This window comes from Pan troglodytes, chromosome 2 (assembly GCF_028858775.2).
Source record: "Pan troglodytes isolate AG18354 chromosome 2, NHGRI_mPanTro3-v2.0_pri, whole genome shotgun sequence".
Lineage (NCBI taxonomy): Eukaryota > Metazoa > Chordata > Mammalia > Primates > Hominidae > Pan > Pan troglodytes.
The window spans coordinates 46,941,634-46,969,608 of NC_086015.1; the positions used below are offsets into that span (position 1 = coordinate 46,941,634).

The 27,975-nt window shown below is 39.8% G+C and overlaps 1 protein-coding gene across 2 annotated transcripts; it reads left to right on the forward strand.

Moving 5' to 3' along the window:
• Positions 1–2,129: 2,129 nt before the first annotated feature.
• KRBOX1 (KRAB box domain containing 1) lies at positions 2,130–8,544 on the forward strand. Of its 2 annotated transcripts, none has more exons than XM_003309744.3 (5): positions 2,130–2,219; positions 4,601–4,682; positions 6,977–7,103; positions 7,709–7,822; positions 8,290–8,544. In XM_003309744.3, exons 2-5 carry the CDS (start codon positions 4,647–4,649, stop codon positions 8,397–8,399), a joined length of 387 nt encoding a protein of 128 aa, XP_003309792.1. In that variant the 5' UTR covers positions 2,130–2,219; positions 4,601–4,646; the 3' UTR covers positions 8,400–8,544. The 2 variants fall into 2 exon arrangements, with proteins under 2 accessions (XP_003309792.1, XP_016796330.1); XM_016940841.3 differs by lacking the exon at positions 2,130–2,219 and adding an exon at positions 2,624–2,812.
• Positions 8,545–27,975: the final 19,431 nt, after the last annotated feature.

Here is a 27,975-nt window from a genome sequence, read left to right on the forward strand (position 1 = left end):
ACAGGCATACTTTTTCTTTCGGTAGATCTTTATTGTGAAGGCTTGAGTTGATCTAATCAGGAGTTAAACTGTGTTTAGATGTTTTTGTTGCTATGGTTATCCACAGGCTTCAAATTCTTCTAGTATTACCTTAAGTTTAGTGTGTGGGATGGTTTGCTAAAGGAGATTTTCTCAATGTTTGCACCACTCTTACCTTTAGGCCTTCCCTTCATTCCTGTACCTCAGAGAGGGGTCTTTCTCCATGTTTTTATCCTTCTTTTAGCAGTAGATTGCTGTTCTTATTGACTCAGCATTTGATATTTTGATGGTGGTAGAAGGGATGGCATTTTCTGTTGTGATTCAGCTTTAATCTTAGGTAGGTACTGTGTCTCTGAGACTTAAGTGTGGGGTCTATTAAGTGATGTTGCCCTATCCTCAGCTGTAGGACACCTCCATGGTCTGGAACCAGGATGCAATTCTACCGCTATTTTGTGAATGGAGAGCTTTTTGTTCTCTGTATTCCCTTCAGTTCCACTGGATCTTAACCAGTCCCTAAGGGTGACAAGATTTGCTTTTTCATCCTCAGAGGCTTAGGGCTTTTGTTCTGTAGGGGAAATAGGAGAGAAGGACCTGGATGGGGATTCATGTCTTTTCTAGGGGGGAGGTTTTCATAAGATTCTTCTTGCCTTACCTTCAATTGTATGTGTGTATGTGTGTGTGCACACATTTGATGATGTCCATAGAGAAGAATATACAAGTGGGTGGAAATTCTGCTTGTGTCTGTGGTTCACAGGAGTTCTGTAGTCTCTATATTCTCAGGCTAGCCAACACTTGGACCTCAGCAATTCATTAAACATTTTAGCTGATTTCTCCTTAACAGCTTACATGGCATCCAATGGCATCTGTCCTATGTAAACAAGTGCTTACAACCATCTCTTCTTGAAAGTGCCTGTCTTACATCAGATTTTAGATTAAGTCGTTTGCCCCCAGATCTTAGCTTTCTGATGTGTTCAAGAGAAAATTTTAGATTATCTGGCTGTTTTTTGTTGTTGTAAGGGTGAGGCCATGCGCTTTTCAGTTTTCTACATCGTGAGAAGGTGAATTTCTTGATTTTTCAAAAAGAATCACACTTTTAAAAACCCTGAAAAATAAAGAAAAGAGACTGAGCTACCAGAACGGCAGTGACTTTGGGTGGCTCTCACTTATGCCAGGCACAGGGTGAATTCAGGGCTCTGGGCTATGAGGGGACGACTGCAAACCCCTGCAGCAGATGTGAGCTGCATGTGTGGGCCCCTGTGTCAGCCTGTGCTCATTTGTCTTCCTACAGTGATACTGCATGTGATACACAACACCCAAGGACAATGGAGGTGGGAGCAAATGTCCCTTATTCTTCACACCCTTCGCTGTTGGCATCAAAGCAGTTACTCTACCTTCTCCACAGGCTTTGGCACAGCATGTCAGGAAGTTCTCTGGGGTGGCCACACCTATTTCCTCTAAGTGCTTTCAACAGGTTTTTCATCATGATAGGTATCCTTTCTTACCTCTGATTGATGTAGTCATGCTGTTTTCCTGGGACAGTGTTAAGCTCTGCTGGACAGGGGATGAATATTTCTTGGGTAAACTGACTGCTCTCACTTTGCCCATGGTCCATTGCTAATCCTCTCTGCCAGTGGTAATGTATGGAAGTGAGAGGCGTCAGCAACATCGAAAGACATCACATTCTAGGAGTGCAATCATTACAGCAATTCAAGAGAAGTCCTGGTTGTATAATGTGTGATTCGTTGATTATGCTATAACAATCCAAATGCTAAATTTAACAAGATCAATAAAACGTATAACCATTCACATTTTCTTGCATATTCTGGGTAAGACTTGTAGTTGCAGTTATTGTAGCACAGTAATAAAGGCACTGGATGCCAGTATTCAAGGTTGGTACGATGATGCAGCGTCATGAGCAAGGTGCCTCAACTCAGAACTGGGCTCTGGAGGAACGCCAAGAGCCTATCTCGCCAGCGTGCCCTTTTCCTCACGGGAATTAGGAGGGAAGCACCAAGATGTGGGGTCCTCCACGAGTCCTAGAGAGAAATCCAGAGAGTGTGTGGGTTCACCAGTCAGTGTGATGACGCACTTCCGGGGCCGCCTTCGTTTTTGTCGCGCGAGGTTTTGGTTTGTGAGGATCGGCGAGTGGCGCCCACCATCTCTGCTTGCTGAAAAGCTGCAGAGGCCGCCAGGAGCCCACGGTGAGCGGGTCTGAGGAGGACGGGAAACAGCCCCGAGGGAGGCGGGTGTGGCTACTGCTGGTATGGGGTCCTCATGCCGATCCCCGAGCTTGGCTCTGTAGCGTCGAGATGCGGCGCTGGCAGAGGCCTGGAACGCGGGCCGCAGGCTCCCACCCCCCTCGTTTCCCTGTACCCAGGGCAGCCCGTGGCCCACTCAGAGTCGGATACTGACACACATTCGCATGTTAACTTCGAAGCCCACAAAAAGTTTTAACTGTCCACACTCCAGAACCTTCTATCAACAGAACATGCCCCTCGGTCGCTCCAGCCCCCTTGTCTTTGCCCCGGATGCGGAAACCCCAACCCTCCCCCCAGCTTGTCAGTTTCCACGTTTTCAGTTGGTCCCTGAAAATCAGTTGGTGATCAGTTATTTTCGCCTGCCATAGTGTACACCAGTCTTGAAACTTGTTACTGTCATAGAGCAACCAAAAATTTGAGAATACCGAATTGTATTCCCTACCCGTCCCCAGGATGTCCCATTTTGGAAAATATGGAGCCCTGCTCATAAGAATGTTAAATCTAAAAAGACTAATCGTATCCGTCATGCACCTAATGTGTGTCCAGTGTTTAACATAGTTTCCTATGTACAGGATTGGAGATGTCGAAAGATTTCTTGACCTCTTAACATTGTTCATTATATTCTTTTCTTTAGATTCTCTGAACTTTTACTCCACTGTCATAATTTAATTGTCAAGGTTCATAGGTTAACATTCGATGTCCCTGCCATTAGTCAACTATGTTGGGAGTGTGATTTGTTCTCCAATGTGGCTTGTTATTTATGCTTCATCTCCACATAGCTTTCCCCATAGGAAGACACTTCCATAGGGAGTGTTTTGTGTTTTGTAGGGTGGCCTCTGTTGTAGTTCTATTTCCAGATGATTTCCCTTTCACAGATTGTCAGCTGTGCAGATTAGACCTTTTTGCTTAAGTCCTTTTGTTTGATACGCTAATCCTATTAAGTATCCACTGTAAGGGACATTTACTGCCGATACAATGACAGTATCATGATTTTAGAGAGTTAGATTCCACAATTACAAGGGTTAACTATTTACTTAGTATGAATCACTGCTTTTGTTACCCTTTCTTGGACAGAAACCATCCATGAATTTAGCAGCATTACTTGTGTAGGTTTACATTGTGTTTTCTTTTAAAGTACTTCTCTTTACACTCATAAATATTTCTCCTTACTGGACTCCCTGTTAACTTCCAAGATGCCTTTTCTGGCGTCTCCTGACAGCTGGTTCTCTGACACCTTCAGCTTCCTCTACCTTCCTGAATGGCTTTCTGGATTCACTAAGAAGAGTCATTGGAGGGAGGGGCAGTGCACTGGCTTTATAGTGTTTTGTCTGATGCTGTTGCAGTACCCTAAGACTTACAGCAAACTGCAGATATGGAGTTGGAATGGAAGTTGTTTTTAAGGTCTATGAGTACATGCACTTTTATGTGTTTGTTTATATGCTTTTTGAGTATCTCTGATCCAACTGTTGGCAGCTCTTTGTATTTCAGGTGTTGTCTTTAATGCATAAATATTGATGATTCACTCTTGAAAGGCAAAAGACTTACTTCCTAATGATGAACTAATTAAATGACCCAGAATGAGAGTTGGAACTAGTTTAGAAATGAAATTGTTTTGTTTCCTTATACTATAACATTTGGAACTTGAAGTATTTGGGACATGTTATGAAGTTGATGGATTCTTTTAATATGGTAATGTTTTCTTTCTCATCACCCACTCCAAACACCTTTATAAAACTGAATGAGTATCTTGTATTTAGGGGAAAAATAGTAGTAGGGAGACATCAAAATATTTCTGATAACTATTTTCAAAGTCTGTTCAACTTTCATTACTTCAGTCATAGAAACTGTCTTGTTCTAATATTAAGTGGCATAGGAGGAAAAACATGCTGAGGTCTTACAGTGTTTAATGGATTTCTTTTATATAACTCATTCCTATCTGTACTACATAACTCATTCTTATCTGTACTGTATGGATTTCAGGGATCTTAACTGTTTAGAATTCCAACTTTCTTTTCCGCCTATAACACTCTGTCCACTGTCTATCTTAGTTTCCTTTTCTGTTTCCTGTCCTGTGATGTATTCTATGGATTAGCTGAAATTATAGTTTTCTCAGTCCACTTTTTCATCACTCATTCCTTGGAAGATTCTACCTCCTTTTTGCATTTCTCTGTATGCCTGCTATCTCGCCTTTGTGAGACTGATAATAAGCAATAACTAATGAACGGTTATTGATATAGCCTTCAAAACAGATGGGTCAGAGGTTGTATGTAGGACTTATGGTCAATAAAGTTATTATCGTTAATGTTTTTTTTCTTTACCTTCAGCACCTGAGACTTTTACCTTTACCCAGAAAGGAATAAAAGAGGTCAGATGATGACAGCTGTGTCCTTAACAACCAGGCCCCAGGTGAGCTGTTTTTTTCTATCTCTGTACATATCCCTGTGTGTATATACATATGTGTTTATTAGATACATACATAAAAATATCTATATTACACATTTACATATATAAAACATACTTTTATATATGTGTGTATATATACACACACACATTTCTCATTGAGGTTTAACTTACACAACACAAGTCTTAACAGTATAGCTCACTTTTTAGAACTATGTACACTTGTATGACCTCACTCATAGAAACACATAGAACATTATTAGCACCCCAAAAGGCCCCTTCATACTGCCTCCCAAGCAATCCACTGCTCATCCCAAAGTTAACCACTATTCTGACCTCTGTTACCATGGGAAAGTTTTGTTTGTTCTTGAACTTCGTATAAGTGGAATCATTAAACATGCATTCTTTTGTATCTGCCTTCTTTTGCTCAACGTTATGTCTGTGAACTTCACTGACGTTGTTGCACACAGCAGTGATTTGTTCTTTTTCACTACTGAGTAGTTTTTCATTTTGTGATAATAGCACATTTTATTCATTCTATTGTGGATGGACTTTTGGTTGTTCCCATTTTGGGCTACCATGAATAAGAATGCAGTGAACATTCTTATCTTTTTGTGGACATAGATGCTTATTTCTCTTGGGTATGTCTCTGTGAGTAAAATTTTAGCTCATAGGGTATATATACATTTGGTTAGTTTAGTAGATACTGCCCAACAATTTTCCAAAATGATTATTCCAATTTATATTTCTGTCAGCCGTGTACAGTTGCTCCACATCCTTACCAATACTTGTTGTCACTCGTTTGCAGTATCTCATTGGGGTTTAAAAAATCTTCTCATTTCTAGTAAGCAGTGATGCTGAGCACCATTTCATAGGTTTATTGGCATATCCTCTTATGTGAACTCCCTGTTCAGATATTTTTTCGTATTTTTTATTACACTGTACCTTTTTTCCTCCTAAGTTGTATTGTTTCTTATTTATTGTAAGTCCTTTGTCAGACATATGTGTTATTAAGTAACTTCTCCCAATCAGTGGCTTGCATTTTCACTCTCCTAATGGTATCTTTTGATTATAGATTTTACTTTCAATGAAGTCCAGTATATCAGTTTGTTTTGTATAAGAAATCTTTTCTTACTCAGACATCATCAAGATGTTCTTCTGTGTTTTCTTCTAGAAGATTTATTGTTTTACCTTTATACTTAGGTGTGTGATTCATCTCAAATTAAAGGTGTGAGGCATGGGTCAAAGTTCTTTTTCCCCCCATATACATATCCAATTGATTCAGGATTATGTATTGAAAAATCTGTCTTTTACCCACTGAATTGCTCTAGTTACTTTGTCATACATTTGGTGAACATATATGTCTGTGTCTGTTTTTAAAATCCCTATTCAGTTCTATTAGTTGAATTTTCTGTCTGAACCAGTATTCCATGACACTCACTGTTGGTGAGTTACATGGAATTTTGCAACACAACGTAACATGGAGGGCTTTTCTCCAAGGTAATTAAAAATACATAAAAATGGTAATTGACAAAACATTCTTTGGCACTTGGCTCATAGGTTCCCTTAATCTCATACTCCATGTTAAGACCATTTCCACTAGAGCTCTATTTCTGAAATACAGAGCTTGACTCCAGGGCTTAAAAACTTGAAATAGACACCTTTTTAGGCCTATCTTGAGCCTTATGCACCAAGTTGGTCTAGACCCTAGCCTTTCTCAAGTAAGCAGTATTTTCCTACGTTTCTCTAACCTCACTACCTCTGCATGAAGACAGGCTGCGGGTGGGAGTTCATTGACTGATCAGAGAGCTTTGTGCTTGGGGTAGTGGGCAAGGAGACAGGCAAGAAAGAAGGATTAGAATGAAAGTAGAATTGGAAAATGGAGTAATATGAGTAACCCAAATAATCACTGGGATATATACAAATTAGGGAGGGGCTTAGAGCTAAGCTGACAGCTATGTTCAGGGGTCAGTTCTCCTTCCACAAGTGCACTTCTGTGATCGGGCCCAAGCCCAGCTTCTATGCAGCAGCTTCAGTGTCTGTGGAGGTCACATGTTTAGAAGCTTATAGCGGAGGTGTACTTGTTTCTCACTGGGAAAATATGCTGAACTCTGACTGGCTACTTTAATTCTGCATCTTCTTCCTCCACACCTAAATTTTACACAAAAACTCTGTAGGCACGTGAAGGACCCAATACTGAATACGTATCATTTGTAGATGCCCTTCTCAGGTCTCTCATTGGCAGATTTGACCATCACCAAAGTACTGAGGTCTGGGAAAGTAGGAACTTGTCGTTTCAGGAATCAGTGGCTTTTGAGGACGTGGCTGTGTACTTCACTACGAAGGAATGGGCCATCATGGTGCCTGCCGAGAGGGCCTTGTACAGGGATGTGATGCTGGAGAACTATGAGGCTGTGGCCTTTGTAGGTAAGGCCTCTCTGCTGCTGGTTTCTGCTTGGGCCCTCAGGTTGAAGGGCTCTTTTATAATTATTAGCTGACCCCAAATAGCGATGTCAAAGGTTGCCAGGTATAGAAAGCCCTGGTGTCTATTGACTTGCGAAAGGCTTTCCTTCTTTTTCTAGCGTAAAAGCTACCCTCCTTCCCTACCTGCCTCAGAGGTGATTCTGAGTACAGTAGGGCTTGAGCTATATCTTGATACCCTTAGCCTAGTATTGAACCTCCAATTTATCTTAAGAGAATGCAGCCACTTTGTCTCCCTCTGGGAGTTACTCCTAGGAGCCATTTGTCTTTTTCCCATAGCGGGAGATTTTCATCCTCTGACAAAGAAGGTAAAAAACCTTGTTGCCCTTTAAATAGAAATATGCCTTCCAGGGTATTTCAGGCTTCCTCGGAAGAACCATCCTGACTCTTCTTCCCAGGCTCCCTCCCGGTACCTCTTTAGGGTACCTCTCGTATAGCTCACCCGGGAATTACTCTCCTCACCTCCCTTGCTTGTTCTTGCAGCCACAGGCTTGAATTTGACCCCTATGACTATGCTCATTATTGTGTTATGTTTTCTTCTTTTCGAGCAGTGCCACCCACTTCCAAACCAGCTTTGGTCTCTCATCTGGAGCAAGGGAAAGAGTCCTGTTTCACCCAGCCGCAGGGAGTCCTAAGCAGGAATGACTGGAGAGCAGGCTGGATAGGTGAGTTAAGCAAGAGGGTTCTTCTCCAGCTTTGTCTCTTCCTTTGCCTTCATTTCATCAAAATGAAAGGTGTGTGTTCTCTGTGCCCAGCATCATGGAGTACACTGGGATCCTCGATCACATTTTTTCTGACCGGTGTGTTATTCATAGCTTCCCATCCCTTTAAAGCGTAGTACACAACACTCTGCTTCTGTATTTCACACACTGGGATGCTTTTATCCCTTGGGGATATGTAGAACAGTTTTTCTACATACTTTACTGGTTATTTGTGATCATTTTTTTCCAGTTTCTCCAGTTTTACAAAATTGATAAACTTGGTGCAGTATTATCTTGTTCACTGACCAACAGAACAAGTAGAAAAATTTATTTTTGTTTTTCATGAGAACTAATATATTAACAATTTTAAATAATTTTTTTATACTGAAATATTTTAAGCTTACAGTTGTTATGATTTTCCTCCTCTCTAGGATACTTGGAACTAAGAAGATATACTTACTTAGCTAAAGCAGTGTTACGTAGAATAGTATCAAAAATTTTTCGAAATCGTCAATGCTGGGAAGACAGGAGAAAAGCTTAATTCTTGACATTTAAATACCAGTTTTCCAAGTAAGGAGTTGATGTAAGAGCCACCTTAAACGATGTCAAATACACATTTTCTTTTTCTGTAGACTGGTAGATTTAATGTTTTTCATTCATTAAAATAACTCATTTTGATGTACAAAGCAGGCTCTCATGTCCTTTTTTAAACAGCTTTGTGGAGATATAATTCACAAATTATATTTAAATACAATTATATTTAAATACAAATTATATTTAAATACAATTATATTTAAATACAAATTATATTTAAATACAATTATATTTAAATACAAATTATATTTAAATACAATTATATTTAAATACAAATTATATTTAAATACAATTTACCCATTTAAAGTATACAATTAAGTGGTATTTAGAATATTCACAGAGTTGTGCAGGCATGCCACAGTCTACTTTTAGATCTTTAGAAACCTCTATCTGTTAAGAATCATCACCATACCCGTCCCCAACTCTTGGTTTTAGGCAACTACCTATCTACTTTTTGTTTCTATAAATTTCCTTGTTAGGGATAGTTGGTATTAATGCAGTCATACAATACGTGGCCTTTTGCCACTGGCTTTCACTTAACGTAATGTTTTCAAGGTTAATCCATTTTGTAACATGCATCAGTATAGTAGTATACAAGTTACAATGCAAATATGTTTTCTCATGGGTACATACTCTAGATAGATACTTGTTGGATCTTACAGTAACTCTTTGTATAACATTTCGAGGAATGCCAAAACTTTTTCCAAAGTGGCTATACCAATTTACATTCCCTCCAGCAATGTATGAGGGTTCCTAATTCTTCACATCCTCACCAACACTTAATATTGTCTACTTTTTTGGCTGTAGGCATCCTGGTGATGTGAATTGCTGTCTCATTGTAGTTTTTATTTGCATTTCTCCAGTGGCTAATGACACTGAGAGTCTTTCAATGTGCTTACTGGCCATTTATGTATCCTCTTTGGAGAAATGTCTTTTCAAACTCTGCACATTTTAAAATTGGTTACTTTTCCTTTTATTTTTGTGTTTTAAGGGTTCTGACATCTGGATACTAAATCCATATCAGATACATGGTTTACAAATATTTCATCCCATTTTGTGAATTGTCTTTTCACTTTCCTAATACTGTCCTTTGAAGCACAACAGTTTTGAATTTTGATGAATTTCCTTGTATTTTCTATATAAAAAATTATGTCATCTGAAAATAGAGTTTTACAAACTCTTCCTTTCTAATCTGAATGCCTTTTACTTTTCTTCTTGCTTAATTACTCTGGCTAGAACCTTTAGCACAATGTTGGATACAAGTTGCAAGAGTGGACATTCTTGTCTTATTCTTAATCTTACGGGGAAAGCATTCAATCTTTTACCAGTAAGTATGATGTTAGCTATGATTTTCTTATAAATGCTCTTTATCAAGTTATCAAGTTGCCAATTTGTTGAGTTTTTGTTGTAGAAGAGTGTTAAAGTTTGTGAAATGATATTCTGTGACTGATAAATTTGGTTCTTTCCTGTATTAATATGGTATACATTACATTGATTGATTTTGGTGTGTTGAACCCCACCCTCCATTCCTTGGATAAATCATAGTCAATGATGTACAAGCCTTATACTGCTGGATTTCGTTGGCTAGTCTTTGGCAAAGACTTAGTTAGTGACATTATGATTCATGAGTGAAGTTATTTTGGGTGGTGGGTTAGATATGCATTCTCCAAATCCAATACTATTTTCTCTAACTATTGTATGTATATTATCTTTCCCAAGTAAGTTACAGGCTTTCTGACAGCAGGAATAATGTAATACTTTTCTCATTTATGCCATAACACTTTATACAGAGTTATTTGATATTTTTTGTTGTTTTTCACTTAATTAAGAGATTCTCTCCTAACTTTATGCCTCCCAATTATGTCTCCATTCTTTCCCTACTGTATCTGAGCCCTCTGTTTCATGTTCCCATCCTTATTGGTTGTCGGTATTTTTACACTACTACTCATTCCCATGGCCCATGACCTTCCCTTTTTGATTCCTCCTATCTTCTTAGCTACCTTTTCATCTTGAACTCTCTTTGGACTTCTAAACTCTGATAAAGCTTTCTCTTCCCTCTTGGGATTCAGGACTTTTCCTTATCTCACTTTATTCCCTAAATGCTCTAAAGGCATTTCAGGTGTGGTGGCTCACATCTATAACCCCTGCTACTTGGAAGGCTGTGGCGGGAGGATTGCTTGAAGGTAGGAGTTTGAGACCAGACTGGGCAACATAGTAAGACCCCCATCTCTGAAAACATACCATTAGCCAGGTGTGGTGTTACATGCCTGTAGTTCCAGCTACTCAGGAGGCTAAGGCAGGAGGTTGCTTGAGCTCAGGAGTTCAAGGCTTCAGTGGGCTGTGATCACCCTACTATACTCAGTCCTGGGTGACAGAGTGAGACCTTGTCCTTTAAAGAAGAGCATTTTATAAGGACACGAAAGCTGTGTAATAATAGGACATATTAATCTTACTTGCTGATTAGTTCAGGCAAACTATGGCCCATAGGCCAAAATCTGTCCCACCACCAGTCTTTTTGTGTATGGCCTGTGAAATAAGAATGGTTGAATTTTTTAGTGGCTGAAGGAAGTCAAAAGAAGAATATTTTGTAACACATGAAAATTATTTGAAATTCAAATTTCAGTGTCTATAAATGAAGTTTTATTGAAATACAGTTATGTTCATTCGTTATGTATTGTCTATGGCTGTATTCACATTACAATGATAGGATTGAGTACTTGCAACAGAAATTATATGGCCTGAAGAGCCTAAAACATTTACTATCTAGTTATTTACAAGAAATGTTTGCTAACTTCTGGTATACTTCCCTCTGGCATTGCTGAGAGGTGGTATTTGTATGTATTTCTTCTTCTCTAATCAGGTGGAAAAACCTCGGCTGAGAATGAGCATCTGACATCAAAACAAATAATTTCTGATAAACACAAATCTTGTGGCATGGTATCAGGTGAATATCTGAGAGGGGGACCTGATATTAAAGATAATTTGCAGATCAGAGGGCAAGTTAGAGAGACATAAAATAAATTTCACAAGGGATGAAATGAATAAAAATGAGAAAGATTCTGTGAAGGAGATAATCAGTAATGAGAAACTTCATATAGAAAATACAAGCCATTCACAAAAGAAATCAGAAAGAAATATTAGTGTTAGTTCTCAGCATGAAACACATCTGCAAGGACCAGGTATACAGATTTTCTATAAATTTGATGTGTGGGACAAGCATTGCAGTCACAGTTCAGACTTTTTTCAACGTCAGGAAAACTACACTAGAGCTCCCCCAAATGCCGTCTCCACTTCTCTCCTCCTTTCTGTGATCTTTCCTGGACTTACATAGGCCCTTTGCCCTTTGTAAATTTCATACTGCCTTTTACATTCAGTCTTACATGGACCCTCCTCCACTTTGCATTGTTACCTTTCTGTAGATGGACACAGCACGCTTGCTGCTCAATTGTACACCCTGTGGTGGACGTAGGTTTCTGTTTTTGTCTGTTGTAGCAAGGGCAAGAAGCAACGATTAGGTGAAAAAAGGTCAGGAAATATGAATACATTTCCACTGTAAATGTAGAGCATGACCATTTGAGTACATTATAAGAATGGCAGAAATGAGTGATTTCACTCAACTCGGGAAGAGAAGGATTCAAATAGAAACTGAAGATATTGCTGCCAGAAATGGACTTTTTAGAGAGGTGTTTATGCCTTGACCTCATAGGAGGCTGTAACATAGTAGTAAATGGGAACTGGTCCTCAGTTTTACTTTTTCAGGGTTGATTTCATCTGGGGTGCCACATTGAATGAATACTAGCCACTGAGTTCATTTGACGTTTCACAGGAGACTGAATTGTTAAACAAAAAGTCAGTTTATGGCTGGGCATGGTGGCTCAGACCTATAATCCCAGCACTTTGGGAGGCTGAGGCAGGAGGATCACTGGAGGCCAGGAGTTCAAGACCAGCTTGGGCAACATAGCAAGACCCCCATCTCTACAAAAAATTAAAAAATGAGATGGGTGTGGTGGTGCACACCTGTAGTCCTAGCTACTCTGGAGGCTGAGGCAAGAGTACCATTTGAGCCCAGGAGTTTGAGGCTGCACTGAGCCGTCATCATGCCATTGCTCTCTAGCTTGGGTGACAGAGCAAGACCTTGTCTCCAAAAAGTCAGTTTCTTATTTTCCATATGGGGACTTCTTTTCTAGGTCCAAAGGAATAATTTGCTGTCTACTTTTCATGTGTCTGTCTTTTCTTCCCTCCATAACTGGGTCAAGCAGTGTTATTTATGAAAAAGGTGTATAAGCTTTTGTAGGTTAACTGCTTCCAGATGACATTTTCAGTAACAGGGTCATGAATTACCTCCCTTTCCCTTGTCTCCCCTTTGCAAATGTTACCCTTTGTTGTAGGCAAAGGTTATGCTTTGCAAAGGTTACCCTTTGTTATAGTCAAAGGTTACCCTTTGTTATAGTCAAAGGCTATGCTTGGCCAGAAGCTACAGTTTAGAAAAATGTAAGCGAGTTAGATGTTGATGACTTTGAGCCAGAATAGTCACAACCTATTTAGAGACCGTTTTATCCAAGGTTAGAAAGTATGAACTCAGAACAAGGTCTTGTAGCTGAAAGCAGCATTGTCACTTAGAGAAATGGTCTAGAGGAGACATACTGTGAGCTGAGAAAAGAAAGAACCTCAGTTAATGGAGTCCACAGATTTATTTAAACAGCAAAGAGGTTTGGGAACCCCAGGATGAGGAGCATCAATCCAGAGAGCAAGAAGAAACATCCCTGGAGGGCCAGGCTGTGGTATTTATGGCCTGAGTGCATTATTGGTAACTATATTGCAGATGATGAATGATGGGTAATGCATCCATGGACTGTTTCTAGATATCTGGCAAAAAGGAAACTTGTCCTTAGATCTGTTCATAAGATTGAGAGGTTACCAGGCCAAGAAGAAGATAAAGGAGACTGAGTACTCACATGAAACAGTCTCACCCACCTGTATATTAAGCTCAGACCAACTGGATTATGTTAATCTCCTTTATTTGTAATTACCAGCCTGCATGGAACTCCTTGTGTCTGGGGCATATTGGGCCATCCAGACATAGTAGGGAGCTGAAAATATTTAGCATGATGTCAATTGAGGGTTACTCTAAGAATTAATGTTGAAGAGGTGAACAGCATTTAAATTACTAAGAAGCTGGTATGCCATGCTAATGAGATTGACTTTATTCTTGCCAGGGGAAGCTGATCAGGAGTTTAAAGCAGGGCTATACGTATAGTTGATCTGCTTTCTAGCAAGGTCATTGACGGCATGGGAAGAATTAAGGATTGGTAAAATAGGAGCCAGGCAAAATAGATAGACCAGCAGTTCCGAGTTCCGACTAGCAGTTCCAAAATGGGAGTCTGTGGACTAGGGAAAGTCCATGGTAAAATTTCCACTAATTTGAAGTTAGAAAATGAAGGAAATGTGGTAGAAATCTATGTATATATGAGGTGTATATGTATACATAAGATGACCCACAGTTCTTGGAAACTTACACATTGTCATTCTTTCTCTTTTTGGCATAAAAATTATCTTTTATGAAGTAATCGTAAGCCTTGTATGCTTTTGTTATAGTTATGCATTGGTTTTTGATGCCCTTTATTGGAAAATAAGATGATGGCCATGCCATATTTCTGTTCCTTCTGTCCACCATTCATGTTTTAAAAACTGTTTTGTGAAATAAAAAAGATAGCTAACCAGTCTTGTATTAGGGTTCTCTAGAGGGACAGAACTAATAGGATATATGTATACACGAAAGGGAGTTTATTAGGGAGAATTGGCTCACACAATCACAAAGCAAAGTCTCATAGTAGGCAGTCTGCCAGCTGGGGAAGAAAGAAGCCAGTAGTGGCTTAGTCTGAGTCTGAAAACCTCAAAAGCAGGGAAATCGACAGTGCAGCCTTCATTCTGTGGCCAAAGGCCCAAGAGCCTCCAGCAAACCACTGGTGTAAGTCCAAGAGTCTAAAGGCCAAAGAACCTAGAGTCTGATGTTCAAGGGCAGGAGGAACAGAGGGAAGCATCCAGCACAGGAGAAGGATGAAAGCCAGAAGACTCAGCAAGCAAAGATCCCACCTTCTGCCGCCTGGTTTGTTTTAGCTGTGCTGGCAGCCAGTTGGATGGTGCTCACCCACATTGAGGGTGGGTCTTCCTGTCCCAGTCTACTGACTCAAATGTCAGACTCCACTGGCAACACCCTCACAGACACACCCAGAAACAATACTTTACCAGCTGTGTAGGCATCCTTCAATCCAATCAAGTTGACACCTAATATTAACTATCACAAGTCTGCTAAGTTTTTCTGGATCATCTTTGGAAAATTGAGTGGGGGTTAAAACCAGGACTTTCTATACTGCCTCTGGTTAAGGATTAGTCTCCCACTCCCCCTACCGATCTTTCAGAGAGAAATAAATGCTTCTGTTGCACATTACTAACACATAGCTCATGCCTCATGTAAGTCATTGAATGGATCCCAAACTGGTATAAACCTTGTGTGAAATGAGATCACTGATCATATGCTTGGATGTCCTGGCAATGTAAAATGCTATATAAATTTTTAAACATTTATCCTCAATTTCTGTGCTTACAGACCAGTGAGAAAGAGTCCACAGATGGACACTAGCCCACAAACCACCCTTTGAATTGTAGGGCATTAGACTGTCTTATGGGTCAAATCAGGAGTCTGTCAGGTTAGTGGGTTGAACAGTTGAAAAGAATTTGTTGGCCCTACAGTCAGAGTACGTTGGGGCAAAAGGCACTGCTTTTCCTGGGATCTTGGGAGCTAAAGAGAACTCCATTAAGCCCTGGAGAGATAAGTAGTGTGATTGGACAAGAACTTGGGAGTGTAAAATTCTCAGAGGGATGACTGGAGCCATCAAGAACCCTTCTTAAATAACGTGCTTTTTTTGTTTGTTTGTTTGTTTTCATACTGAATCTTGCTTTGTTGCCCAGGCTGGAGTACAGTGGCGCAATCTCCGCTCACTGCAACCTCTGCCTCCTGGGTTCAAGCGATTCTCCTGCCTCAGCCTCCCAAGTAGCTGGGATTACAGACACCTGCCATCATGTCCCACTAATTATTGTATTTTTAGTAGAGAGAGGGTTTTACCATGTTGGCCAGGCTGGTCTTGAACTCCTGACCTCAGGTGGTCCACCCACCTCAGCTTCCCAAAGTGCAGGGATTACAGGTGTGAGCCACCGCACCCAGCCTTAAATAAGGGTTTTTATTGTGTAATTGTGTTTTATGTCAACTATAATTTGTATTTCCCAGGTTGTTGCACTACAGTAAAGATAGGCTCTTAAATGAATTCGGAACATGTTGTGTAGGGGCTGCTGTGAAAAAAGTCTACAGAGTGAATTAAGGCAAAGTTGGCTAGGAGTCAAGCTTAGAAATCTCCAGTTTGGTACCCCCGCTCCCCGCCGGAGTGTCCAATTTGGTTTCATGGCCAAATCTCGATGTCCAGTTGTGATAGTATCAGTAGCTCTGCCTGCTGCTGGCAACCTTGAGTATCCTTAATGGGGTGCAGTGCACAATAGGCAAATGGTGGTGGGAAGCAGGTTGTAGAGAATGTTCAGAGTAAATTGCTGGCATGGCCTGCCATTTGCTACTGAGACCCAGATGTTTTGACGCCTCCCTTATGTGAGCAGTGGGCCTGTTATAAGGAACAGGGCTGTCCAGAAAGTCCTCTTCTCAATAATAGAAATAACACATAGTTACACTACCATTTATTACATTCTTACCATGAACCAGGTCCTGTGATATAGACTTTATATGCTTTATCTCAGTCCTACAGTAAGTGTGAGGTAAGGGGTTATTACTGTCAGCATTTTACAGATGCATACTGGGTATGAGTGGTCAGAATTCAAACCCAGAGAGCGATGCCAGAATCCATATGCTATTGTGATTGCACCACCTTTCTCACTCAGGTACCCCTACTGGTGCTTTGTAACCTAAGCTAGAATCTTTGAGGTCAGGGATCCCAAGCTTCTCTTTCCTACTTCTGTACCTGCAGTGCTGAAAGATATCCTAAGATCCTGCTCCCACACATGTATGGGCTGTAGCCAGCTACAGTCTTTGTCTATCTTCCCATGCTCAGGATTGGAAGTGGCTGAAGATCTTGCTCCTGAGCCTCTCTGGTGAGAGATCAGAAACTGAAAGGAAAAATGGGAGTGAGAGAGAGAGGGCTTGGGGAGAACAACTGCAGCCTTGATCACAGCTTGGGGTGGGGAAGAGGGTTAGCGTCCAGCCATGTTTGTTGGGAATGGATGGTACATAAATGAATGTATGTGTGAGGATCACATTGTATATGTAGCAGAGTCAACTGTTGAGATACGCAGGTGTGCGAAGTAGGTGGTAACCACTTGGACTTGCTGAAACTTGAATTAATTTTAAGCAATACACTTGGATCTCAGTTTCATTTAATTATGACACCGGTATTTTGTAGTCTGAGACTACGTAATTCATAGTGTGTTCATGTATTATGAATCTTTTTTTTTTTTTGAGACGGAGTCTTGCTCTGTCGCCCAGGCTGGAGTGCAGTGGCCTGATCAGCTCACTGCAAACTCCGCCTCCCGGGTTAACGCCATTCTCCTGCCTCAGCCTCCCGAGTAGCTGGGACTACAGGCGCCCGCCACCACGCCCGGCTAATTTTTTATATTTTTAGTAGAGATGGGGTTTCACCATGTTAGCCAGGATGGTCTCGATCTCCTGACCTCGTGATCCGCCCGCCTCGGCCTCCCAAAGTGCTGGGATTACAGGCGTGAGCCACCGCGCCTGGCCCTCATGTATTATGAATCTGATAGGACAATGAAAAATGTATCACAGTGTTGTACCAATAAATTATAACTACTTTAAGCAAAATTTAAAGAAAAATAGACCTCCATACCTCCAATTCTGATACTCCAGTAGATCCCCATTTTTATTTCTCTATGTCCATTGCTAACCCTTGTTCATATGTATACATAATTGAATCATAACAGATAAACTGTTACGTGTTGTTTTCTTTTCATTACTATTATCTTAAGCATCCTCCCTTTCCCCCAATTCTGTATACCCTATAATTACTGTTTGTGATGACCCTTCTTTATTACCCTTGTGAGTACGCTTCTTTATTCCCTTTCCAAATTGTGAATTGTTTTAGGGTAGAAACTGTGTCCTTTTTTTTTTTTTTTTTTTTTTAAGACAGAGTCTCGCTTTTTCACCCAGGCTGGAGTTGGAGTGCAGTGGCATGATCTCGGCTCACTGCAGCCTCGACCTCCCAGGCTCAAGCAGTCATCCCACTTCAGCCTCTCCAGTAGCTGGGACTACAGGCATGCACCACCACACCTGGCTTAATTTTTGTATTTTTTGCAGAGATGAGATTTTGTCTTGTTGCCCAGGCTGGTCTTGAACTCCTGAGCTCAAGCAATCCACCCATCTTGCCTTCCAAGGTACTGGGATTGCAGGCATGAGCCACTGTGCCCAGGCAAGACTGTGTCTTAATTACATTCCCTGCCCCGATATCCATCCAGTTGGTGTTAGTTCATTTTTATTAAAATGCATTGATGGGCATTAGGACGTGTCTGTCTGTGAGCTGTTGTAAATAGTGTTGTTGTCAACAATGTCATGAATATGGTGTTTTTTCCCTTTCTTTTGAATGATTTGCTTGAAATAAATTCCCAGGAATGAGATTAACCAAATCCAAAAATATAATTATTTTATGTTTTAAAAACATGCTGCAATATTGCCTTTTTAAAAGATTGTACCAATTTACTCTGCTATTAGAAATGTATGAATACAGTACTTAATTTCAATCTTATCAACAGTAAATATTATAATTTAAAATTAAAAAAACTAATTGGTATAATTGTTTTTATTTCTATTTCTTTACTGTAATTGGTGAGATTGAATTTTTTTAGTTTACTAATTTTAATTCCACTGTGAAAAATTTCTCTGTGTCATGTGCCTTTTAATATAGTAAATTCTTAATGTTACTCCTGAGAATTTGAGATCTTTAATGCAATATATAAAAACCCATTGTTGGCCAGGTGTGGTGGCTCACGCCTGTAATCCCAGCACTTTGGAAGGCCAAGGTGGGGCGATCACCTGAGGTCAGGAGTTTGAGACCAGCCTGGCCAACATGATGAAACCCTGTCTCTACTAAAAATACACACATGCACACCACCCCCCCCCCCCCCCACACACACAAAATTAGCTGGGCCTGTAACCCCAGCTACTTGGGAGGCCAAGGCAGGAGAATCGTTTGAACCAAGAGGCGGAGGTGGCCATGAGCCAAGATTGCGCCTCTGCACTCCAGCCTGGGTGACAGAGCGAGACTCCATCTAAAAACAAAACAAAACAAAACAAAACACCCATTGTTAATCAATCTTCAGAAAAGTGATACCTACTCATTTCTACTTTATGCTATATTTAGCAAATATAACTTGATTTAAAAGCATCTAACCACCTGGAATTTTTTTTTAAATACCTAAAAGTATTCCCATAAGTAAATAAGTATTCTGAGACCCATTGGTTTATGATGGCCCTCATAATCATGTGTTTAAATTCTAACATAAAATAGGATTGATTTCCAGGCTTTCTATTTTGCTCCATTAATCACTGAATCTTTTTTTTTTCTTCACAGCAGTATGTTAAACTATTATTAGTTACTTAGAGATTCTTTTAATTTCTGGTGGGACTATTATCCATTCATTGAGTATATTTCAAGTACATTTGTTTCAGCATTCTCTGTACTTTATTAAATATTTAAAATACGTCATAATTTTAAAGTGTAAGAATACATACCATGTAACCGTCACCCAGATTTAAAAAATGTTAATCTGGTATGCACTCATTTATTTTTCCACACTCTTTTGCTTTTTTCCAACTACTTAAACATTTTTAGAGCACTTTTAGGTTCACAGCAAAATTGAGAGGAAAATACAGAGATTTTCTATATACCTGTTACTCCAACACATGCGTAGCTTCCCCAGTTATTAACATCTCTTACCTGAGGGTACACTTACTGCAATTGATGACCCTACATTGACACATCATTATCACCCAATGTCTATAGTTTACCTTAGTGTTTGCTCAGCTCTGTTGCCCCGGCTGGAGTGCAGTGGCACGATCTCGGCTCACTGCAACCTCCGCCTCCTGGGTTCAAGTGATTCTTCCGCCTCAGCCTCCCCAGGAGCTGGGAATACAGGCATGCTCCACCATGCCTGGCGAATTTTTTGTATTTTAGTAGAGATGGGGTTTCACCATGTTGCCCAGGCTGGTCTCAAACTCCTGAGCTCAGGCAATCCACCCACCTCGGCCTCCCAAAGTGCTAGGATTACAGGTGTGAGCCATCGTGTCCAGCCTTGTTATAATAATTATTATATATATATGTATAAATTTTAGTACCATATAGAATATTTTCACTACCCTAAAAAAAAATCCTCTGCCCATACACATTTCTCATGGTTATATTGAGCTCATCAAATCTTAACATTGAAAAAGTGAGAGGGAACATTGTGTAACAGCATGAATATGAAGCATTGTTGCGAAGTTCTTTTTCTCCCAATTTTACTGACTGACTTCTCCTTTACTTCATCTTTTATTGAAGCCAAGAATTGTGTTGATTACTGTGGGGATAGATCTCCACTGAGGAAAGAGCGCAAAGACCCTGCCTCACAATTATGAAGCTCAAAGAGCACTTGCCAGTTGTGAGGTCAAATTTGTGACCCCAAAAAACTAGTTTCTTCTTCCTTCCAAACAGAGGTAGATTTATAAAGTGGATTGGAGGGAGAGTTTGGGGAAAGTGATCCCTGCTACCTCTCTCCCTTCCTGGATAATTCAGGGGAAGAAGTGAGATGGGAGACCTAATCCTGTCAGGTCCTCAGCTGAGGTGACTGAACTGAGGGCCAAGTTCCCACATCTCTGGAGTTTGCTTATTATGAGCACCAGAACAAACAGGCTATGCTTCTGCAAAGATGTTGGGAAGGAATGGCAGGAGAGGCCATTTTTTCTTTTTGGTGGTGGTGGTTGTTGTTTGAGACAGAGTCTCGCTCAGTCGCAAGGCTGGAGTGCAGTGGCACGATCTCGGCTCACTGTAACCTCTGCCTCTCAGGTTCAAGTGATTCTCCTGCCTCAGCCTCCTGAACAGCTGGGATTACAGGCACCTGCCACCACGCCCAGCTAATTTTTGTATTTTTTGTAGAGATGGAGTTTCACCATGTTGGCCAGGCTGGTCTCGAACTCCTGACCTCAGGTGATCCACCCGCCTCAGCCTCCCAAAGTGCTGGGATTACAGGCGTGAACCACCGTGCCCTGCTATGAGAGACCATTCTTTGCTTGCCATGTCTTAGCCATGATTGTTTCTGCTAAGTGGAGTTTGGCATGGTGGGGGGTTACAGTGTTTCCAGTAGGCATAAGGTAGGCTATGGAAATGGGATCCTAAAGTGGTTTGGAAGACCTACAGACCTCTGTAGTGAGAGGAATCTATTAGAGCTGTTGGGGTAGTGAGAACAAGTGGCTTGCCTCAGTAGGACTGCCTATGCCAAGAAACTGCTCAGATCTAATTGGAACATGAGTCTAATAAGACATACCATGAAAGAATCTGCATTGCAGGCTATATTAGTCTGTTTTCACACTGCTGATAAAGACATACCCGAGACTGAGTAATTTATAAAGAAAAGAGGTTTAGTGGAGTCACAGTTATATATGGCTGGGGAGGCCTCACAATCATGGCAGAAGGCTAAAGGCATGTCTTACATGGCAGCAGGCAAGAGAAAATGAGGACCAAGCGAAAGGGTTTTCCCCTTATAACACCATGAGATCTTGTGAGACTTATTCACTACCATGAGAACAGTATGGGAAAAACCGCCCCTGTAATTAAATTATCTCCCACTGGGTCCCTCCCATAACACGTGGGAATTATGGGAGCTGCAATTCAAGATGAGATTTGGGTGGGGACACAGCCAAACCATATCACAGGCCATCCATGCGAAGGAGCCAGCCACCAGACCAACAACTTGAAGGAAGGGGAATCCCTGAAATACAGTTTGAGCTGGAGAGTTATTGAGATGATACATAAAACAATTTCTTGACAGCACCATGTTTACTGGATTAGACTTTAATAAAGTTTTTTTTTTTTGCTCCAGGCAGACTGAGGTCTCAGAAGTGTCTGTGCAGTTATAACAAAAACGGTAGTTTACTTTTACTGAGTTTTGTAGCACAATGAGAACTGAAACAACATTAATAGCAATGCTAGGAAGTGAGTTACGTTTTTATGAACTTCACTCCACCCCCAAAGTTGCAGCTAATAGAGATGTAATAGACCAGTTTTGTGTTTTAAAATGCCATTCAGAATGTTTCAGCTTAAGATGATGAGTTGAGCACAGACATCCAACTCTCTAACTCCCCACCCTTGTGGCCTGATATTGACCTGAAAAGAATAAAAGACTACATAAAGAGAAGAGAGTGAATCTCAACATACCACTTGTCTGAATCTGTTAGTGCTGCTATAACAGAATACCTGAGACTGGGTAATTTATAAAGAACAGAAATTTTATTTGTCATAATCATGGAGGCTGGGAAGTCCAATTAAGGCACTGGAAGTTTTGGTATCTGGTGAGGGTGTGGTCTTTGCTTCAAAGATAGAACCTTGAACACTGCATCCTCTGGAGGGGAGAAATGCTGTGTACTCAGAAAGTGGAAGGGCAAAAGGGAACCAAACTTCTTCCATCAAGCCTCTTTATAATACCATTAATCAATTCCCTCATGACCTACACACCTCCCAAAAGACGCCACCCCAACATTGTTGCTTTGGGAATTAAATTTCCAACACGTGAATTTGTGGGACACATTCAGACCATAGCACCACTTTATTGCTTCTAATTGATGACTTTCTTCAGGCTGGTGTAGATGGGTCTGACTGAAGTCTTCTTTGAGAAAGACTCAAGACCTTTTCTGAGAAAGTTTACAGTAATTAGAGTATATCCACACAAGATTTTACTAATGTCCCTGAGTTTGGAGGCACTAGATAGGGCATGCTAAGTGACTATGGAGGAATCAAATGAGAATGTCAATACTTGTTGCAAAAGCCCAGTAGCAATAGAAGCTCTGCTAAACAAAGCCTAAGAAGGATAGGTCTTTTCTCTAACATGGAGGAATAGTAAAAGGAAAGAAACTACATACAACAAGGCCTAAGGTCAGTATGTGGTGGATAGGTGGCATCAAATACAAGAGAAACCACTGTGCTTCCTCAGTGATAGTTTTTGCCAAATTCTTTTTTTTTCCTGGGAGTGGGCCAGGTTTCTTTGTATGCTTTGTAATTTTTTGTTGTTGTTGAGAACAAGACATTCTGAATATTAACTCCAGAGTGGTAACTCTGGAAATTTGATTCTTTTACTACTTAAGAATTGTTTATTTTTGCTTGTTGAGTGCTGCAGCCATCCATTTGTGACTTTTCTGAACTATTTTTTGCAAGATGTGTATTCCTTATTTGTGGTCACTGAAGTTTCTCATCCATTATCGGTGGTCAGCCAGTCACCAAAACAAGACTGCCCAACCCCCTGGCCCCCGGGCAGTCTGTCCCTTCATTGAGCACTAACCTGGTTGTTTTAAGTATCTGATCAAGTTCCAGATTTCTGAATTAGTTGATTCCAATTGCTCTTTCCAGCCCAGTGGTTGCTTTGGTGGAGAGACCAACTCCTAGAGCTTCCTATGCTGCCATTTTGTGCGGTCACTTGTCCTCAATAATGTTTTACAGTTTTATGTGTAGCATTTTAAAGACCTTTGATAGATTTATTCCTAGATACTTGACATTTTAATGCTATTATAAATTGCATTGTGATAGGCAGAATAATGCCTCCCCCTAAATATATCCATGCCCTAATCTCTAGAACCCATGAATATATTGCCTTATACATATTACACATGGCAAAAGAGACTTTGTAGATGTGGTTAAGGTTAAGAACCTCGAGATGGGGAGATTATCCTGGATTATCTGCATGGGCCCAACCTAATCACCTGAGACCTTAAAACTGGAAATCCTTTCCTGACTATAGTCAGAAGGGTATGTGACTTCGGAAGAAGATGAAAGTGATGCAATGTTACTGGCTCTAAGAATGAAAGAAGGGATCCATAAGCCGGAAAAGGCAAGAAAATAGATCCTCCACTAGAGGCTCCAGAGATCAATACAGCCCTGCTGATACCTTGATTTTAGCCTGATGATACCTGTGTCAGACTTCTAATTTATTGAACTGTAAGATGATAAATTTGTCTATACATTTAAAACATTTTTAAAGCAGTAAGTTTGTTATAATTTGTTATGGCAGTGACAGAAAATAAAGTGGATTTTTAAAAATTTAATTTGGCCAGTGTTAATGTAGAAATATAATTGGCATTTTTATATTGAGTTTATATCCATCTATCTTACTAAACTACTAATTCTCATAATTAATTTGTAGATTACTTTAGACTTATATCATTTGTAAATAATCACAGTTTTGTTTCTGTCTTTTAAATCCTCATACTTTTTATTTATTTCTCTTATTAAACTAGCTAGAACCTCTGGTACCGTGTTGAATAGCAGTGATGATAGTGGGCTTTCTTGCCTTATTCCCAATCTCAATAATTTCATTATTAAGTATGATCTTTACTGTAACTTTTTATTATTATTATTATACTTTAAGTTCTAGGATACATGTGCACAACATGCAGGTTTGATACATAGGTACACATGTGCCATGTTGGTTTGCTGCACCCATCAACTCGTCACTTACATTAGGTATTTCTGCTAATGCTCTCCCTCCCCCAGCCCTACTGTAACTTTTAATAAATATTCTTTATAAGATGAAGGGGAATCCCTCTGTTTCTAGTTTTAGCAAGGTTTTTTCCTTTCTTTTCTTTTCCTTCCTTCCTTCCTTCTCTTTTCTTTCCTTCTCTTTTCTCTCTTCTTTTCTTTCTTTTTTTTTTGAGACAGAGTCTTATTCTGTAGCCCAGGCTAGAGTACAGTGGTACAATCACAGCTCACTGCAGCTTCAGTCTCCCAGGCTTCAGTCTCCCAGGCTCAAGCAGTCCTCCTGCCCCAGTCTCCCAAAAGTTGGAACTATAGATACGTGTCACCATGCCCAGCTAATTTTTTTTTATTTTTAGTAGAGATGAAGTCTCACTATGTTTGTTGTCCAGGTTGGTCTTGAACTCCTGAGCCCAAGCGATCCTTCCTCCTTGGCCTCCCAAAGTGCTGGGATTAGAGGTGTGATCCACTGTGCCCAGCCAGTAAGGTTTTTTCCTTAATTTATAATTAGGAAAGAAAAGAAGGCTGAATTTTATCAGATGCTCTTTTGAAATCTATTGCGATGAACATAGGATTTTTATCCTTTAATCTATTAATGTAGCCAATTACATTGATTGATTTGTTATGTTAAATCTTTCATCCCTGAAATAAACTAATATTTGTAATGATATATTAGCTCCCTCTCCCCTTTTTAAAATTTGATGTTTGATTTACTATTTGTAAATATGTATACTATATAGTATTATATAGCAAACTTCCCTGTATTTACTACTTTACCTGCATCTCCAAATTTTGTTACCTTCGTAACAAATATGTATACTATATTGTATAGTATAGACTATTTTGGCATCCATGCTCACGAATGATATTGGGCTCTAAATTTTCTTTTTATACTGTCCTCATCGGGTTTTGTGCTATCAAGATTGTGATAGCCTCATACAATGAGTTGGGGAGGATATACCTTTTTCTTTCATTCTGTGGAAGACTTTATGTAACATTGGCATTGTTTTTTCCATATTAATTTTGTGGAAGCCCAATTGAATGCTTCTGGGTGTGGAGATTTCTTTGCAGGAAGATTTTAATTACAGATGCAGTCTATTTCATAGGAAGATTTCAGATTTTAAAAATTTTCTTTCTGTTGTATTTTTCTGAAAAAATTTTCATTTCCTGTTAAACTTGTAAATGTAGTGGCATAAAGTTATTCATATCATCTTATTTTATTTTTAATTATTATAGAATCTGCACTTATGTCTTTTTCATTCATGAAAAAGAGGTTATTTGTGACCTCTCATTTTTCTTGATCAATCTCACTAGAAGTTTATCCATGCTATTTGTCTTTTCAAAGGACTTTAAATTTAACTTTAATCTTCTTTATTGTATGTTTGTTTTCCCTTTTATTAATTTTTGCTCTCATTCTTTACTAACTTCTTCCTTCTATCCTTTGTTTTTGCTTTTCTTTTTCTAACTTGGGCTAGTGTTTAACTGTTTAGTTTTCCACCTTTTTATTTTTTAATATATGAGTTTAGGCTGTAAACTTCTCTGTATTTACTACTTTGTCTGCGTCTCCAAATGTTGCTATCTTCATTTTCATTCAGTTCCAAAAATTTTCTAATTTATATTATGAATATATTCTTTGATCCATTTGTTATTTAAAAGTGTATTTCTTAATTTCAAAATACATGAGGATTTTCTAGTTATTTTTTGTAACTGATTTCTAGCTTGGCTGAATACTTTTAAAATAATATACTCTTATGATTTCAGTCCTTTGAAATATGTTGAGACTGTACAATGGACACTTAATTTTAAGAAATGTTCCATACTTTAAAACAATATATATATTTTGCAATTTTTGGTAGCAGTATTCTATAAAGATCCATCAGGCCAACTTTGTTTTATATTCTTCAAATCTCTTATACCTCGACTAATATTTGTCTGTTTGTTCTATCGTTATTTTAACCTCTCCTATTGCTTCTGGATGTGTCCGTGTTTCCTTGTTTGCTTGGTAAACTTGGAGGCCATGTTTTCAAGTCTGCAGAGGGCCTAATGAGTTGGAGCTGGCATGACTGAAATGTCAGTGGATGGGTAGGCTTCATGCCACTGTCTGTGGTCCTGAAATGTGCTCAAGATCCATTTTTAATTTTTTCTCCTAACCTGGGGCAGCAGTGGTTCCTATGGATTCTTGCAGGGATTCTGAGACTGGGTAGGGGAAAGGTAACAAGTTGGGGAGAAAGGAGAGAGGAGAGAAACAGACAAGGGATCAGGAAAGCAGAGTTGCCAAAGGATTACCAGGGAGAAAAAAGAGAGGTTGTTATTTTGAAATGTTTTAAAATATTCCTGGTTGACAAAAAGGAAATTATTACTTTTGCAGAGAAAGTTTTGAGGGCTTTCCCCTATTGCTTCCCACAATACCCTCAAATGCTACCCTTGTGAAGATGGGTATTTTCTATCCCTCAAACACAACAGAAAGCTCAGCTTCTTGCTCTGTGAAGTCCAGAGGTGACCCTGCTCAGACTCCATGCACAGCATCCTGTTCTCTTTGGCTAGAATTCCTCTCCCCAACCCCTCATTTATAGTCCATCTGGAGAACTACTCATCCTAAACACTCTTTTGGCTCAGAAGCCCTGGAGGCCTTAGCTCATCAACTCAGGCAAGTTGAATTCCTCTTTCTCCTCCAGGTATCAAGAGAAGCCTGCTAACTCCTTTCTCATAGCTCTGGTTATATTATTCATGTTCATGACTGTCTGTTACCCACCTACAGATACTTGCGGGCAGAGGACTGGTGTTCTAGTCATCTTTGTCACCCTAGCCCCATACACAATTATTGGCACATAGGAGGTACTTAATATGTATTGAATTGAGTGAGTGAAATGATTTCTGAAGTCAGTGGATATATCATATATTGGACAGTTGAATCACTTTTATATTAGTTTGCTCAAAAACATTTATTAAGCTCATTCTCCATGCCAAGCATCATGTTTGGTGCTAAGATTACATCTTTGAACAAACTGTCCTCATATTGTTCAGGAAAACCCCTAAGTAGATAGGCAGCCATATATGGTAGAAGACAGGAACTGTGACAAGAAATATATTTTTATAAATCCCACATTGAGAGTTCAGCTGGCAGTAAATAGGAGTAGGGTGGGGTTTGTGCAGGTTAAAGTCTATAAAGTGCCATGGCAAGAGGTTGAATTAGAGCCTGATTATGAAGTTAGGAGGCCCAAAACACAGTGGGCACATATTCACAGATCTTGTTGAGGAACAGATGGAGGGATCAACTGTGTTCACTGCCCTTTATTTATCTTATTTCTCTCTCCACCCCTGTGAAGCCAAGACATTATACAGTAGCTAGGAAAGACTCACGGCTGAATCTGGGCATGGAACAACTTCCATATGGAATGTTGGCCACTTGGTGGTGCTATTTGCTTCTTCAAATTCTCGTTATTTAAAATATTTCTTTCTTGTACCCTTGATTCTGGGATCAGCCTGGATGTGTCAAACCCTGCCTGCCAGGCTTAGAGCTCAGTGCATTTCTTCCCTTTTATTCCTGCTGATGGGATTGCTGGCCATGACTGGTGAGAGGAATCAAGGAACCCATTACTATGAGTTCTCAGGATTCATCTTCAAATCTCAAATGATGTGGTCAGTTAAACCAAATTAAAAACAAGCTCTTGTTAAAAGCAAGTTAAAAACAAGCTTTTGACCTTGAGAAGAAATGATTGGTATTAGGAAGACTGTTGAGCTGAT

Coding starts and splice junctions, on each gene's coding strand:
- KRBOX1 (XM_003309744.3), top strand. CDS start 4,647: ATGATGACAGCTGTGTCCTTAACAACCAGGCCCCAG. Junction 4,683..6,976: donor CCTTAACAACCAGGCCCCAG/GTGAGCTGTTTT, acceptor TTGTCGTTTCAG/GAATCAGTGGCTTTTGAGGA. Junction 7,104..7,708: donor TGAGGCTGTGGCCTTTGTAG/GTAAGGCCTCTC, acceptor CTTTTCGAGCAG/TGCCACCCACTTCCAAACCA.